Source organism: Falco rusticolus, chromosome 3 (genome assembly GCF_015220075.1).
Source record: "Falco rusticolus isolate bFalRus1 chromosome 3, bFalRus1.pri, whole genome shotgun sequence".
Taxonomy (NCBI): Eukaryota; Metazoa; Chordata; class Aves; order Falconiformes; family Falconidae; genus Falco; species Falco rusticolus.
The window spans coordinates 28,675,959-28,693,887 of NC_051189.1; the positions used below are offsets into that span (position 1 = coordinate 28,675,959).

Consider the following 17,929-nt stretch of genomic DNA (forward strand, 5'->3'; position numbering starts at 1 on the left):
GAGACAGCCCCTGCACTCCAGGAGTATCACAGCCAAATAGGGATGTCAGGCTACCCTTCATTAGGTGAAATTGGTGAAATGTAAGTAATAATTGGTCCGTGGGTATAGCCAAACATCCTGTAAAACGAAGTTGGATGCTAGCCATGTGGCATCTTCTACCTGCCTGAGCCCTCTTGTCCTAGAACTGGGAGATGGGAAGTCTTGCAGGATTCCTCCTGACTACTTTGTAATGTGCTTCTACCACACTGGTTTTGAGGCATCCGCTGGCTCCTTCTCCTGGGTGTTTTTTTTGGCATCTCCTACAAACTGTTGTCTGTGGCATGGACACATCTGGCAGTACTGCTGGTGAGCCACTCTGGCTTGTGGGATTATACTTGGAAGAGCTCCACATTAACGTGTTGTGCAAAGGAAGATGTTCTATTGCAGTTTTTCCATGACTCAGAAAAACAAAGAAACCTGAAAGGTCATATGGTGGTGTGTGATTTGTTTTTCGGGTTCATTCAATATTACCATTGTGCATTTAGCCCAACCACAGTGAGTCAACTTGGATTGGATTGACTCAGTCAAAGTAGAGGACTTGCACAATAGTAGGACTTCAGTCATTCAAAATTCCCTTGCTAATGCACATCAAAAGAGATGAAATTAGGTATGGAGTGTGGATTTTTTTTTTTTTTTAGGGAGCAGTGCTGTTATGCTTGTACATGTAAAATCAGTTCAAAGTGAAACTTGGGGCATCTCAGTATTTTTATGGATCTTGACAAAGTGTTTCACTACCATGAACTTCCATTCGTTATGCAAATAAACCTACTTTCAGGAAAGCATACAGAAACTGGCTTGAACATTTAAGTTTTCCTTGTGTTGACTTGGCCGGACCTACTCATATGCTTTTTCAGTTGGCATCTTAAATTGCTACACAAACAGCAGAAAGTCAGAAGTTGTAAGGTGGAGAAATTGCAGGTAACTATCAGATGGTACTTGGTGGCCTTAACTCTGCTGCTTGAATAATTATGTGGCAGTTTCGTATGGCTTTGCTGGGTACCTTGTATGCTTTGGCATTAAAAAGCGCCAAGCTGCCAGCGTTCTTCACTCCAAAGCTGCACCCTGCCACCCGAGCCAGCTGCGGAGAGCAGCCCCCTGGTCCGACCATGACAAACCTCAGGCCCCCTCCCTGCTGTGCTCCGGAGCCAGCTGCCCACGAAGCGGTTTAAGGGTTCAAGGAGGGGCTGGAGGCAGCCCCGCACCGAGCGCGGCCGCCCCCGGCTGGCGCAGACAGGCGGATGGAAGGCGCGGCCCGCCCGGCGGCGCTGCCCCGAGGCGGCGGGGCCCGGGGGCGGCCGCCGGGAAGAGCCGCCCTCGGCCTCCGCCTCAGGCCGCGGCTCAGCCCCAGGCCTGCGCCTACCCACGGCCCAGCTCCCGGCGTCGGGGGATGAGGTTAGCGCGCGGGGGAGGAACGGCTGTCCGTCGCGCCGGCGGCGCTTCAGGGCCCCGGGTCCCTGTTCCCTCGCCTCCCGGTTGGCCAGGCTCCCCCAGGCGTCGCTCCTGCGGGAACGGGTAGGGTATGTTCCCGGAGGGGACTGCACCTCCCGGCGTGCCCCGCGGGCCGCAGTCGCGCAGAGCTTGCCGGGAGCTCGCCGCCTCCATGTTCCTCTCCTCCCGGCGGCGCGGCACCGCCCGCTCGTCCCGCGGTGGGGAGTGGCCTCGTCCCTCCTGCCGCGCTGAGCGACTTCCGCGCCGCCCTATCAGCGCTTCCGATGGCACGGGTTGTGGCCACTGAGAGGCGCGGGGGGGCGGGCCTCCGCCGGCAGCCGGGTAGGTAGCGGTAGTGGCGGTTGCCTGAGAGAGGCCGGGAGCGACGGCGGCCGAGGGAGGGCGCGAGCTCCGTTTAAAGGGCCAGCGAGCTCGGGCGAAAGTTGTGAGGAGTTTAGCGGCTGCTGGCCCGGTGGTGCGCAGGGGCTCGGCCGGGAGCCCCCCTCCGGACGGCGGGGCCGGGGCCCCAGCAGCGGCATGGAGCAGGCAGCGCCCAAGAGGTAACGACCCTCCCCGGCGGCCCCTTCCCCTCCCGGAAGCGGGCGCGGCGGCGCGGCCGGGATGAGGCCTTGGGCCGGGGGGGCGAGCGGGCGGATGGGCCGGCTCGGTCGCTCGCCAGCTCGCTTCTCCTGCGACCCCCCGGAGGCCTCGGGAGGCTTTCTGGTCCTGGGTCTGTGAGGGGGGCGGTGGGGCGAGGGCGAGGGTTGAGACCCGCCTGGCGACCGGAGGGGTTGTGTGGTGTTGGGGTGTGTGGGTGCGCGCCCTCGAAATAACCGCCCTGGGTAAACCTCCAGGTGGAGGCACGTCCTTAGGGGCTGGGGGAGTTACCAGAGGAGCGTTTTAATGCGAAATGAGGGGAACTTCATCGCTGAGAGGAGTCCTTTGTGGCCTGGGGGTCTGTGTGCTTTATAGCTCAGTCTATGGGAGAGACCGACATAAGTAGTTATTTTTCCCCGTTAGAAAGTGCCCTTGTGTCCTGCTGGTGGAGGGATGCTTGTGGGGGTGGGGGTTGCATAGTTGCGATTGCAAATCAGAGAGTGGGAAGAGGCAAAAATCAAGAGTATCCCCACGGTCTGTGTGTTTTCAGAAATACATAGGTTACCTGGTCATACTAATTACTACATGGTTGAGTTTTTGGTTTTTTTGTGTGGTTTTTTTTGTTAGCATTTATCATTTGACTTCTTTCTGTGTGCATGTGTAATGATGTGAAACCGTGAGCTTCTGCTTTAAATGTGACACTGTCATCTTAGTGCACAAAATAATTTTGCTTTACCTGTATTTAATCGTATTATATTTAATTGCATATTTAAATTGGAACAATCCCTTCTGGGATGTAGTTACATACTACATAGAATGTAGTTGTGTGGTGTACAGAATGTAGTTACCCAGTTTACATCTATACTTACTGTCCTAGAGCTCCAAGTATTTTACTCTTGCTTCCTGTTAATGTAATGAAAAATCTAGGCACTACACGATGTAAATTGGTGGTAGAAGATAATAAATCAGTTTTTATGTTCTACTTTAAAATGTTTACATTCTGCATTTAAAGCCTTTAAAATTCTTTGAAACAACTTCCTGCAGGATGACAGGACTTGAGAATAATGTAGTTTTGAACTTCTGTTTTCTCTCCAATAATGCATTAAATAACAATATCTACTACTTGAAAACTTCAACCGAGAATTGATTAGTAGTTGTCAATGCAGAGCATTTTTAGCAGGCAGTGGAACAGTATTTACTATTGAAAATTCTGACCAAGAACTGATTTCTAGTTGTTATGCAGAGTGGTTTTAGCAGGTAATGGGGTGAGGAGGGACAGGACTACACTGTAGTTTCAGGCTGACAGTGCTGCATGTCTCAAATAAAGGAAGTAGGACAGGTACCAGCAAGGATTTGGGACAGGAAATCGGAATGTCTGAGGAGTAATCGACGTTACCAGCGCTGTTGTGAAGGCTGAGATCTGGTGATGTCAAAGGATTGAATGTAAAACTTGAAGTTAGTGTAATCTACAAGATTATTATTTTTTTTTAAGATCTGGGGTTTGCTCTGACCTTGTTACCTAGCTGGAGGTATATTGTCTAGCCTAATTGAAAGTGAGGAGCTCTTTAAATCCTTAGATTGGGTCAGGAAGAACTACAAAGGTGATGAGAGAACTTATAAAAATGTGACAGAGTTTATATTTCCCATGTTTTTTGAAGCTTATTTCTGGAAATTTGAATGTGATGAGAACTTAATGGATTTGTTTTTTCAGTGGGAGGGAAGATTTGAACTCAGTTTTTATAAATGTGTATATGTATCCCCTTTATCTGTGTGTGTGTGTGTGTTTGTTTGTTTGGTGTTTTTTTTTACCATTTTCTGATTGTTTGTTATTCCCAACCATTCTGCTAGGCCACCTTCTTTTTTTGCAAGTCCAGAAGGAGTACAGATTATCTTTTGATCCCTGCCTTGGATATGGTGGTGGCTTGGAATGGATGTGCTATGTTTACTTGGTGAAATAGATGTGGGTGCTAGGCTACTTTGTGGCCTGTTGTCCTCAGGAGCGGTTACTGACAGGGATCTATTACCATACCTGTGGTGCAACACATTAATCTAGAGGTAGCAAGAATTTCATCTGAACATTCAAAGCTGCATGGGTATCCTAGAATCCCAGTGTTCCCTTACAGGTACAGGGCACTTTTATTCCCACTTTCCCTGTAAAGGAATATACAACGCGGTTGTGTGTTGTGTAAATCTTTAAAACAGCCCTTCAGAAAGTAGCAGTGATGATGCCCAAGTGACAGGCTAGGCCACTGTGGCTTTTCAGTGGGGGTGCTGTCAAAATCACTAGCTTTCCTGGTTTGACCCGTGTATTGCAACAGTAACAGAGACTTCTAAGGAGGAGTCCTTTTCAGTATAATTTTGTTTACTTCTGAAAGTAATTGGAGTAGGTGTTCTGATTTTATACTGAACAATTTGTGCGGTAGTTGACACAGTGTTTTCTTGCATCTGAATTTTTAACTGTTTCAGTTGTTTTCAGATGTGTTATTACTGTTGCATTTGTCTGTCTATGTTGGCATACTCATGTACCAGGAGATAGGTTGCATACAGGGGAAAAGTAGCTAGAGACAGAATTTTGTCAAATACATAATCTTTAATTTTGCCCATCTCCTGCACACTGCTGCCAAATAAAAGGCTGCTTAACAAGCATGGAGTGTGTTGATCGAGGTTTTCCAGTCCTTTCTTTGAACTTGGGCAGTTTTAATTTTCACCAAAATGTGACTTTTCAAGTTTTGTGGGAAAGGTGAAACATTTTAAAAATATGAGCTTTGTGTGAAAAATACGCTGTTTTTAATGTTCACATCAATGGGCACATAAGGTCAAATGGATGACAATTGTTGAGTTCCTCCTGAAAATGATGGGACAGAAGTGTAAGTTTACTTGAGTTTTATTGGTAGAAAACTGAACATATAGTACACAATACAATAATGTAAACTGTCTTAAACTTGCTTCTACTTGTGTGAACAGTGTAAAGCAATGTAACTGTCTCGAGGCTTTCACATGCCACCTCTGTTTCTGATGCCTGCAGTGATTTCTCTTGATACCTTCTCTTTTAAGATATCAGCATAATTGATCCCAGCCATTCTCTTTTAAGTATTTCAATGTGCTAGTTCTGCAAAATAAAGCACATATCTTCATGTTTCATGGAGCAGCAGTCCAGTTTTCCATAACTGATGACAGTCATTGATAGAGTTCTATTCTTTAGTCCTGCATTTTTGTTAGCTTTCAGGGTTTTTTTTATGGCTATCTCTGTGGCACATCACCAATTTATTTTTCTGAAATCTGTAAGCAATGACTGTAGGGCACTAAACTCATACTTTGTTTTTTCATGTTGGGGGTGTGGGTGTGTGTGAAATAGCTTTCGCTCTTTCAGATCCCAATTCAGATTTTTCTGATTTTATGCTATGACTGGTAGTCTTGGGTCCCTCTCATTGTTTCTAGGCTTTTCCACATTTAGTTATGTGGAGTTTTGCCGATGTATTCAATGATGCATAAGATTCTCGTCATGCTAAGTGTGAATGTTTTCTCCTGTGAGCTGGATTTATAGAAGTAAAATTCTTTGCTAGGATGTGTTTTTCTTGCTGAAGAGACCAGGTCTTATGCAGAACATCAAACCTTTTTGGAATTAAGAAGATCCTTTTGACAGCTCTTGTTGTATTGTAGTTTAGTTAGTCCTGCCTTCAGGAACAACTTTCCTTCTGGAAGATGGCTGAAATAGCCCATAGTCACTACATGAGAATTTTCTAGGGAAAAAAACCCAGAATGACTTCTTACCTAGGTTTTATACTTGTCTTCCACGCATCAGTTTTAGACTTTCTCACAGATACAGTGCCTGAATCTACTAATTTATTTGCTTTGATTTAAATGCTTGTGTTATGAAAGCAGCACGCCCATGAGGGAGAGACTGAAACACCTTTTTCTCCGATTGTTCTTGAACCCTTTGTCTCTTCAGTTTTGTCTCCCTCCTGCTCCCCTCGTATTTCTAGTCATGCCTTAGCGGGTAAGCATTTTGCTGGGTGATCATAGTAGTCATTTCTCATGTAGAACACTTTAATGCTTTTAAAAAAAGCAGTGATCCTTCTGAAATGTTTGACTCTAAATCTTGTCTTGCACATTTTTTAAAAGTGTGGGTAGTAGCACATACATGAACAACTCCTGATTAAGGAGCTAATTCTGAAGTTTTAGATGTGTTTCTCTGTCCCAAGTTTTAGTTGCTTATTTTAACCAATGAGATAATATTTCTAGTCTTCTTTTCTACTTAGTGCTTTACAGCCAGTTACAACAGTCATCTTCCTCCTCCTTGCTTCTCGTGATCATAAATGCTTTCTCTGTTGCAACCCTTTCAGGGTATATTGCATGCTGTTCTGTAGTTAAAGAGCTGGGAATTCTATTAAACTTCTAGAAATAGAAATCATTGAACAGTCTGAGTCATTAGGATCTTTCTGTGGTTCAAAGAATGTAGTGTTAATACTGTAATTTGTACATCGGACCTAGCATCTGTACTCTGAAATTCCTGAGATTGATGAGTCTTTCTTCCTCTAAATAGGTTTATCGTTTAGCTGCCTTAGTGTTAAGTATTATTTGATCTTATAAGCTGCCTTAGTGTTAAGTATTATTTGATCTTGTAACACATTTGTAAGAGTTGAATAATGTGAATGTAGTTTTAAAACTACAGAATGCTTATCTCTTTGGTCTCCTGGTTGTTTCTCAAGTGCTCCAGATAAATCTGTTATTTGACAGTGGCATTGGTTTTGATCCATTTATGCAGTTTGTGACTTACCCTAACTCTTCTCAAGCGCTCCCAATGCCTTGGCGTTAATGGTGCTGCTGGAACCCTTTTAGTATGGATTTTATTTTTTTTTTCTTCTCATTTTAGCAGGCATTGGTCTTTTGATGGGCAGGTGGAAGTCTTTTCTTCTTAGACATCTTTGGTTGAGAGGAAACTATGTTTTCCATTTTTTTGCAGTTACTAAAAAGTTCATTCTTTCTGTTGTTCTGTTGAGTACGTTTTCTGTTACTCAGCTCTTCGATCAAGTGAGAGACTTGGCTAATGGTCATGCTTTTTATTTTTTGAGGCTCTGCTGGTATAGTAAGCAGAGGATGATTATGGTAGCTTACTCTGTGAATGTTGCCTTTAAGGCTGCAGATAACCTGATCAGAGGGAGGAAAAAAGAAGCAAAATGAATAATTTTGGTTTTTTAATACCTGTCTACAAAATCTTCCCCCCCCCCCCCTTTATTTGTCTCAACTTACACTTGTTCAGTTTTTAAACGTGTGCTTCCCTGCAAGATTTAAGTTCCAGCTTTCTGCTTCCTAGTCTTTAACAAGTGAAGAGAGGGTGAAAAAGCAAGCTGAGCTGTTATGTGTTCCTGTGTTTCATTTGTAGGCCACTCTTGCAGACTTCATTTAGCTACTCTCATTTGAGTTTTTGGCTGTTTTTCTTAGTGTTCATAAGTTGTGCCTTTCCTTTGCTGTGGAGATTTTTATTCTCCCTTAAACACATGTGCTTTCCAGCTTCCTGCCTGTTTGCTGTAGCAAACTCTATGGTCTTTACAGCAGTTCATGCACCCTTCCTTATTGATTGTTGATGCTTTTTGTATTCATGTCATTGCTACATCTGTGAAATAGTTATTTGATATATAAATATGTATGCTCCCTGCCCCCACCCCCCTTAATTTCCTTGTTTAACACTAATCCATATGACCTGTGTGGTTATACAATTACTTTAAATTTTTGTCTTCACTTAGATGGTTGGCAGTAACAAGTCTCTTCTGACTCGGGAATTCCTTCATCAGTCGTTTCACTTTAATTTTTATTAGTTCTTTATATCACAGAATTGCATCCCTTCATATGAAGGAGTTTCTTTTGAATGCATTTTTCCAATGTTAAGACTTTATAATCTTTTCTGTCTGTGCCTGCCTTTCCCTATTTTGTATTAATTTCCAGGAAGATGTCACAGGGTAACTTACTTTCCATAAATTCTCAATGATCTGCTGTGCTTCAAAGTTTCTTTTTTTTTCTCCTTTTTTTTTTTCCTGTTTCCTTTTTCCTCCTCCTGCATATGGAATACATTGTCTATATCTAACACTACAGCATTAGCTATTCTTCCCCTCATCTTCTACTTTAAAAGTACCCTTGGCTATCATGTAATGTGAACTTTTTGATTCAATCTTGCAGCAAAATTCCCTATAACTTTTTTAGGGTGAAGGATTTATGTGTTGCAGCTACCCAGCATCGCTGCAATGTGTCTGTGGTTGTATTTTCCTGGTCTATGTTCAGTGTCAGCTCCATTGCAAGCTTGCAGCCAAGTTGTGTTCAGAGACCTGCCTGGAGTCTGGAGGGCTGGGTAGATTGGAATGCTGGAGACCAAGGAAAGGCTAGGGCTGCTTGTAAAGGACAAAGGACAGTGGTAAGAGTGAGTTGAAGGTGCTAGGAGAAATAGTAGGGTGATATTGAGTGATTTTGAGACTGCGTGAGAGAGAACTGGAGGGCAAAATATGGTGGTATGTAACAAGATATTTTGTTGCACCTGTCCCTTTAACTTCAAAAAGATGCAAAAAGGACTGCTCCAACAACTCTTAAGAGTACTCAGCTCTTGGAAGTTCAATGTTCTGCTGCCACCTGTGAAGGTGAAGTGCTACCATCTGCTCCCAGAGTCATCTTGACTACAGTCAAGTTTTTCTAACTTGATGTAAATCACTGGCTTATGAGTGATATCATTTAGAAAGTGGATACCTCATGTGGGCGAAGGATTGGTTTATACTTTCTTAAATAACAGCATGGTGTAGTCTAGGCAGTAATGAGCATGTGTTTGCATGCTGGCTGCTTTTTGACTAATGGTGAACTTTACAGTAGCCTTTGGCTGTTTCTGCTTCAGCAAAGGAAGTGGCTTGGACAGTGAATTGGTCCCATACTGCTTTGAATTGAGCAAACATTAGTGGAAAAGTGATAATGACAAAAGTTGTTATAACTTTCTTCATCATATGATGGTTGATTAAAATTTTATTACTGCACTTTAAGCATTTTATTTTCATTGGAGTGTATTTTTTTTGTCCGCTGATTTGTATGAAAACTTGCTTGAGTTCTGTGTCTTTCCTTCCCACAAACAAACAAATAACTTTTGTCTGTCTTTTAGCAAACTGAAAAAGCTAAGTGAAGATAGTTTAACTAAACAGCCTGAAGAAGTCTTTGATGTTCTGGAGAAACTTGGTGAAGGGTAAGTGCAGCTATTTATGAGGGATGGGATCAGAGGGAAATGGTATATAAAGCATGTGTTGGAATATTAAGTTACAGACAGAGTGACTGTAAATGTCCTAAGGAATACTTCCCTAGGCAAGTTTTGATAATAAAGCAAATGCATGCGTCAGTAGACTTTCATGCTTCCCCAAATACATCCGTGCATTTTGATGTCCCTTTTTTATTAAGGCAGCAAAGGTGCTTGCATCTGTACTGGAGTTAGTCCACATCTTGACAAAGATTATTATTCAGAGGTATGTCTTTCCTGAAGTCCTGATAGAACTGATTGTTTTGCAGCCTGAAAAATCCCTCATACTTCTGTGTGAACATATGGCTTCTGTGACTTTTAAAAGTTTCTGCGTAATGGAAATGAGAAACAGGGTTTTTATATCTCTCTCTCTCCCCCCCCCCCCCTCTAATTTTTAAATTCTCTCTTTTTAGGTCTTATGGTAGTGTGTTTAAAGCAATACACAAAGAATCTGGACAAGTTGTAGCAATTAAACAGGTCCCCGTGGAGTCAGATCTTCAAGAAATAATTAAAGAAATCTCTATAATGCAACAGTGTGACAGGTAGGTATGACAATTTTGCTCCCTCTCAAAAAGTCTACGTGAAAATGTGTTTGTACTTGTAAATACAGCTGAAATATATGCAGCGGCAAACTTTTTTTTTGCATGGAAAATTAAAGCAGTTTGTGTTGGACGATTTGCTGAAAGGAACCACTTTGCCAATTTCCTGCTATCCTTAGTTTGGATTGAAGGAAATACAAATAGTGTCCCTAATAGAAACTGATGAAGGAATAAGTACTTGCTTCTGCTTAGAATTTTCCATGCTTGCTTCACTTTGCTTGCACTGGCAAGCCCAAAGGTTAGTATTTCCTGTAAATATCATAGGCCGTGTGAATTCTGAGTTACTTTTTTCATAAGATCGATAAAGATGTTTCTGGCACAAGATTAACAGCTAGCAGTTTAACTTACAAAATGGTATTCTGTCGGTTGCCTCTTTCATGCAGGAACTTAACCTTTAAAAAGGGAACAGTCTGGTAATAGTTTTGAAGAAGGACTGTTACCTTACACTTGTTCACAAAGTATCTTATGATTGCTAGTGTTATAGGAATTCCATTAACATCAAGTGTCTGCAAGGATGTAGAAATTAATTGGCATTTCCTTTCTTCTATGGAGTTATCAGTGTTTTTATTTGTATATTTTTGGGAGATAATCTTTTAAGTCTTTGGCTGTAACTTCAAAATCAGGTTTACTAGGGTGAGTATTCATGTCTGAGTGATACAGGAGTCTGTTGCTTGTTACCTGAAGTGCAAACAGGAAAGTTTTACACTCTCTAGTTAGGTGAAATTTTAAATAAAATATTCATTGCTTTAGTCATGAACTTGGTGAATTGTATTATAGCAAGTGGTCTTTTACTTCTGAATTGTGTTTGTGCTTTTGTGGTGTTTCGGTGTTGTCTGTCTTTAAATGAAAAATTTGCTCGTTTGGCAATGAGCAGTACTCATCTCAGATTTAAAGATAATCCTTTTAAGGCAGTCTGAATTCATTCAGATTTGTTGCTGAATGTTTTGCTCAGGTGCTAGATAGAGCTTGATTGTACCATTCCACAGCATGATCTTGTCTATGGGGTCATGAAGGAGAAGAGAAGATTCAGATATTTATGCTTAAATATAGAGGTAGAGACCTTGGAGTACATTATATCTAGTATATGAGAATGCAACTGTTCTTCAAATTTCTTTAGAACCTCTGCCAGCAAGCCCAAGCCCTGATCTGAGTGTTTGTGACCTATGAACACACTGAACCTTGTAAGCCATTCCCTTCTGGCACTGAGTGCTCTGGAAGCTAGAAGGTTGTTAAGTATGTAGGCAGGGAAATGGAAGGAAAAGGAAGGATTTAAGTTTTTTTTTCCCACATTACACAAAGATGCGTGATAAGGTCATTTCAGGTGTTATTAAAAGGATTTGGGACCTACTGGTATTTTTGGGCTCCTCTTAATCCTTTTCGTCCTTATGAGACTTTTTTTGTCTGTCTGGCCAGCTGAGTTTTTAACAGATACAGATTAAAAAGGAAGCAGCAATCTTTCTTTGTCTGCTTAACTGTAGAACTAGATTTGATCCCCAGAGTAGGTCCTCAACTCTTCCTCTGCACTGGAAGAGTAGTTAACAATATGTTTACTTTGATTCTTTTTGTTGCTGTGCTCTTACTTCTTTTTATCTCCTCAGCTTTGTTTCTTTCCCTGTACATAAGGAAGGCATTAAATAAATTAGAAAATAGTGCCATAGTACCTTATGAATTCTCAGAAGGAGTTCTTCTGTGGGGCCAATGATAGGGTAGCCGTCCTTAGTTGCTGCATGGGGTTTGAGCCACATGAGCTGACTGGAAGCAGTGGCATAGGTTCAAGAAGTAGTATGTTAGTTAGTCTGTTAGTACTAGACCAGGGTTGAAATAGATACTTAAACCAAATGTCTGTGAAATATACTGATGGAGGAAAGAACTGGTGATACTTGAGAATCTTCTGAATTTTCACTTTTCTTATACACTATGCTGCTTGTGACATTTTCATTGTTGTCCTATGTAGGCCTACTCATCATCTTATTTGTGTGTCCTGCCCCGCTTTTCTCTGCCCTTGTTCGTTTTTTTTTCTACTTTTTTTCTGAACAAACATGTTGCGTTTGGTATCTAGTGGATGTGTACTGTTGTATTACTTATACACACCCCTCCTCCTTCCCCAAAGTTAGAGTTGAGAATTTTAGAACACAAACTCTTCCTTCACTGGACAAAATGCAGCCATTCTCTGGTTGAAAAGAAGGGTTGGGCTGCAGCCCTGCATCATGTCCTTGTATATACATTGTGTGCCTTTGTGCAAATACAGTGAGTGCTGTGCAGTACTGACGGGAGGGATGGTGCACTTAGTGCTTTATTTTTACATGTGATGATTCCACTGATGTTATAGAGAAGCACTGAGCTGTTGCAGCATCTCAAATAGAAGGTGATTAAGTCTTAATGCTTTACCCTTCCTTCCTCCTCCATGCCTGTTGCTAGAACTAGCTATACTGTATGTGCTGAAGCTCTTTTAAGGGGAAAAAGTGTAGATTCTAAGGCAAGCTATTGATATGGAAAAGGCTGGCCCATGTAGTTAACTGGGATGAGGCTTTAAGCAAATTTAAACAGTGTTTTGAGATTGTACAGCACTTGATATTTTCAAGAGATCATCTTGTTCTGATTTTTAATAATACCCAGTTTTTGCTGGGAACACTAGCATAGTGTAGATCTGGCAAGATACGGTCATGAAAACCAGTGGGTTTTCCTTCAGAAGTAATAGTAACCTTCCTCACTTCAGGAGTTTATAAAAGGCAAGATCTGTATGGCATACTTCTAAATGGTAGACATTTTGACTAGCTGGGAGGGAACTGACCAACCTTGCCTTCTGTAAAAGCAAGTTGCTATAGTACTAACAGTTGCTCTCTAATGAAGTAGTTTGATGATAGTTTTGACCATCTTTTATAAAGATAGCACCATGTTGCAGGAATCAAGCATAGGTCCTCTCTTTTTTCCTCCATCAGCTTTCCAACAAAACACGTTGCTGCCGAATGTTTTGGAGCAAAGAATTGTATTTCAGGATCAGCACAAGTGTCTGATTCCACCCTTCAATGCAGGTGTTCTGACCAGAAGCCGCTGTCTGAGATCTCAGTATCTTACTTCCTGACTTTGTAGGAGGTGGATGGCAATCTAACTGTAACCTCCTTTACTTAAGTTTCTGCAAAAAAACCCCCAACCCTCCAACATTTAATTTCCATAAATACACCATCTAATCACTTTTCTGAAGGATGATCATTGTTACATTTACCACATCTGTTTCTGCCCTTCTTTTGCAATTGCTTCCAAGGAAGTATTATGTCAAGTGACAAACTGATGAGTAGCAAAGCAGTATGTTCTGTTTATGACGGTACTGTCTCCTCACATGAGACAGTTCAATATGGAAATACATTTGCAAATCCAGAAGTCTTGTTCAAACCAACACTACATTCTGTTTAACATTGAGGTCTAGCCCCATACTTGAAATAAGTTCATGCTTGCAAAACCAGGAAAACATGGGTGAGTTTCCATGGGTTTTTTTTTTGTGTAGGAGAGAAGAAAACAAGGCATCCTCTCAAAGAAGGGAAATATCCAATAACTTTGTGAGAAGAGTTAAAAATTGAGAGGCCTTAGAGGAAGGAAAAACAAAGCTTTATATCGGAAGACTGGTGTTTGGGAAAACTGTCTGTATTTGAATATCACTGAAAGCTTGTGAGAGAGAGAGAGTTACTAGTTCTTTTATTATTTTAATAAACAGACTATTTGAACAGGGCATTAGTTAAGTGAATTACAATTTAAAAGTGTATTTGATTACACTTGCTCTTTAGTGTGTGTCAAACTAATTTCTAACAATACTTGTGATTATGATATTTTTTCTTCCCTGCTAAGAATTAATCTATTTGACTTTTTTCCTATCTAGTCCCTATGTTGTCAAGTACTATGGCAGCTATTTTAAGAACACAGATCTCTGGATTGTTATGGAATATTGTGGAGCTGGCTCTGTTTCTGACATAATTAGACTTCGTAATAAAACGGTGAGTTGTTTTTTTTTTCCAAAAAATGTATAACACTCTTTAAAATTAGACTGATTTAAGACTACAAGCTAGAAGAGTTATGAGAGAAGATCTTGGCTGATGCCAAGGGGTGTATTTCTGCCTTGGTTCCTCAGGAAACAAGCTCACACAGTTGCTCTGACTGTTTGTTCCTCTGTTGAGTCATGATCAGCAGAAGCAAATGGCAAAATTGTTTGCCGTTTCTTCTCTCTACCCTTCCACCTCACTGTCTGTCAGCCAGCCACTTGGTACATGTGTGGTTTGGCAGCAGGCATAGAATTGTCTTGCTCTCACTCGGGAATTAGAGAGTGTGAGAAGTAATTGGCATTACTCAAGGAATGAGGAGACAAAGGGACAGCAATTGAGGAATGTGAGAGGGAACCAAAATGAGGGTTGTATGGAAGAGCCTTCATGGGCTTGGAACAGCAATAATGAAGAGGAGGATGCAAACCTGTAGGAAACAGGCTTTGTTAATTTTACTTAAGAAAGGGCTTCTCTGAAAAATGTTTTGTTGTAGATGTCAATTAATCTTTAGTTCCTTTGAGTCCATTGTCTTCAGTAGCAGGCTGTAACGCAATGTATTAATTTTACAACCAAGAACTGTTAGTTTTTACTTTACATTTTGTAAACACACTCTGAAATGTTCCTTGCACCATATCTGGGAGCAGAGAGGGAAAGAGAAGGAGAAAAAAACAATATTTAGAAAATAAGACATAGTGGAAAATGGAATTAGATTTATTAGGAAGTTGGAGTGATGTCCAGAGTAGAGGGAACCCCTTTGGAAAAGGTGGCTTGTATCAGGGCTGCTGTAATGTTGAACTGATGACTGGGGAAAAGCAAAAAAAAAAAAAAAAAAAAAAAAGGGAGATAGCTGGAGTTCCTGCAGCCTTTAAAACTGGTGTCATTACAGCTGTATATTATCACAGTCAGTAACTCCAATAAGAAATGGTGCAAGCTAGTCCAGAATTAAAAAAAAAAACCAACAAAACTCCCCCCCAAAAACCCCCCCCAAACCCTCCAAGATTTAAAACAGGGTTTAGAAAAATAGAGAGCTAACTTGTGTGTACATCAATAGAACATGCTAGAATTTTTTATTTAAAAGAAAAAGGTGTACATACGTGTGTGTTTACATTAAATAAATCAGGCAGTCTAGTTTCTTATATCTGTTTTAGGATGTTGACATATTAGAGCTGTTAGAGTTTTGAGGGAATCTCATGTTTGAGTCTCAGAGCAAATGCATACCAATAATCACAAAAACTAACTCTTCTGCTGTTTGTGGTTAAGGTTGATATGATTAAATAGCATAGATTCTATTCTGAGAAATAGAATAATCAATAAATACATGTAAACTTAACATACCTTTTATAAAGGCAAGTCGTGTAGCACATGGCTGGTGGAGTCCTATAAAAGAGTTGTTGGGCACACAAATAATGTTGGTTAGTGTAAAGTTGGTCTGGAAGTGCTTTGTACTGAAAGGTTTGTGGTTAGACATCCATACAGAGGCTCTTCAAGAAATACACCTGTAGTGCAGTAAATAAGGAGTTCTGTCATAAATGGGTAGTTGGTTTAAATATAAAAAAAGAGGGCATGAGTAATAGTAATTTTTGGAATACTACATGGGTCTGTGCTGTCCTCTTTGGGAAAGAGGGTAGAAATACTGATGAGAGAGGTTGTATTCCTAATAAGAAAAACAAGGAAAAACATGAAAACCTTTAGGGTACTGAGTGTCTGGCTGAGAAAATAAATTTATGTGAAGAGAAACATTTGTCTTCGTGGGGGAGGCAAAATCTCTATACAGGTTCATGAGTGCTTCAGCTTAATGTTGAGAAATAATTGAACAAGTAAAGTGGTTGCCAAAGATTACCATAGTACCAAGGACATAACAGAGCTCTGGAAGCTAAAGAAAGGTGACAAGGGTTATCAGAAGTAAAGAATACTTCTCCAGAAGGAGATAGCAAATGGATTAGGATACTTGTGTTGAGAACGGGTACTTGGAGGGAGCGGCATGGTGGAAGGTTTTGAAAATCATGAGTAGCACAAAACCCAGTGAGTTAGACATGGCTGTATCTTACTGTTTATTACAAAACAGGAGATCACTTGTGTTAGTAGATCCAAACCAAAATTTTTTTCTCTATGCATGATCGTAAGGTCTACTGTATAGTTATAGAAGATCTTATAGAAGCTAACAGTTCGTTTTCCAAAGGCATTTGAATAAGACCAGGAAGAAATGACTGGGCCTAAATGCAAATGTTTAATGGCTGGAGCAGGAAATCCATATGCTTCGGGTCTCTGGGAAGGTGAAGCAGACAGCTATCACCGTTTACTTGACATGTGCTTACATTCAGACAGGCTACTGGGCTAAACAGAACTTTCATTCTGGCTTAGGATAGGTGATGTTCTGATGCATATAACAAAAAAAGCAAAGCAAACTCCTCCTTTTCTTCACTTGCTGTACCTATGTCTTGGATGTTTTAGAAGTTTTAGATGGAGGCTTTGGAATTGTTTGATTTCTCCTGTTCTTTGTGGAGCAGTGACCTGATCACCCAGACTGCCGTGTGATGGAAAGCTTATGACTGTGTTACTGGAATGAGGCTGCTTAAAGTACTTCAGCATTCTGTTGGTGACCTTCAAAAAACTTTTTTTTTTTTTTTAATATGGAAACAAGAAATGGTTTCTCTGTACTTTTCAAAAGAAAAAAAGAAATGTCTTCACTTGGAAGTGAGGGGGGAATTGATTCTTATTTTGTTAGAATATTTATTGAATAGGCCCAGATACAGAGTTATGTGTTCTGTAGTTTTCCTAAGTTGTCAAATGAAGACTGTGGCTGGGCCAAGGAAAAGTTTGTTTCTTGCTTCTCCCATATGTAAGGAAAAGAAACCGAGGAAGAGAGAATTGAAGTAAGAGCCCTTACTTCAATGCAGTGGTTGTTAGGGTCATCATTTGGACTTGATTTTCTTAAACCTCTTTTTCAACTTGCATGAGTCTATGATCATACAAAATAAGTCATGGGAAATGGTGGATGTCTCCTCATATTTGGGGAGGAAACATTACTATAATTTGCCCTTGTTGCTTATCTCTAGAACTAAGAATTTATCAATCTTTTTCCTGTATCTGTTTCCCATACTTCTTCAAAAGTTTTGTTGTTTGTCTAGAAGGTGAATAGCACTAGGCTTTGCTCTAATATACCAAAAATGAGGGATGCAGAATTCCAAGATACGGAAATTACTACTGACTGTTGGGAGCCTGTTCATATAGAGAGGTTTTCAGCTTAACAGGAGCAGGTTTTTGTCCAAGAGGCCCAAGCCACTACTTTGAAGTTAAATTGACCCCTGGAATTCTTCCCCAGAGTCTTCTAGTATGCCAGGCAGATCAGATCAGCACTAGAGCAAGCTTACGATGCCTGTTAGCTCACTGAGATGTGGTGTTTATTGGTCCAAGGCAACAAAGCTGTACATCTAGTTTTGTCTGCTTTTCTTAGAGACTGATTTGTGATGTACATTTGTCTTACACAGTCAAACTGTGGGATGCTGCCAGAAAGGGCAGTTCTGCTGTTACTCTCTAACCTAGCTGACGTGTTCCTGTGTTTTCCATGCCTTGGATGCATTGATTGTGTGTGGCTGCAGGGTGATCTTGGATAAGCTTGATGATCTGATGAGGGAACTTCTTCCTCTAGCCTCTTCTCCACCCCCTTGTGAAGTAACTTGGGATTTATTATGGCAGCACAGTGGCTGGATGCGATGCAAGAGTGACATTAGGAATGAGCAGTGGGGAAAGGGAAGGAAAATAAGGAATGAGACTGACTTTTCCAGCGGCAGCTTGCAATAGAATAATTACAATGTGAAGCAATACTTTTAAGTCCTGCTGGCTGCTATTAACATAGTGGGGAGTACTGACACATAGGCAACCCTGCCTTTCTAATTTAGGGTGGACTTGCTAATCCACTGATCGTGATTGAGTCATCCTAATCCTCTCTTTCAGGGACCAAATACAGTTGGCTGTAG

At 41.1% G+C, this 17,929-nt stretch overlaps 1 protein-coding gene across 4 annotated transcripts in view; it reads left to right on the plus strand.

Annotated features, from left to right (window-relative positions):
* Positions 1–1,294: 1,294 nt before the first annotated feature.
* STK3 (serine/threonine kinase 3) overlaps positions 1,295–17,929 on the plus strand; it is a 139,503-nt gene continuing 122,868 nt past the window's right edge. The window contains exons 1-4 of one of the 4 annotated variants that reach the window (XM_037379955.1): positions 1,295–1,431; positions 9,197–9,277; positions 9,739–9,867; positions 13,796–13,910. In XM_037379955.1, coding sequence (XP_037235852.1) covers positions 1,427–1,431; positions 9,197–9,277; positions 9,739–9,867; positions 13,796–13,910 — 330 coding nt within the window. In that variant the 5' untranslated portion in view covers positions 1,295–1,426. Of the gene's footprint in view, positions 1,432–1,786; positions 2,028–8,318; positions 8,691–9,196; positions 9,278–9,738; positions 9,868–13,795; positions 13,911–17,929 lie in introns of those variants that run through there. The other 3 variants (XM_037379957.1, XM_037379954.1, XM_037379956.1) reach the window with 3 other exon arrangements.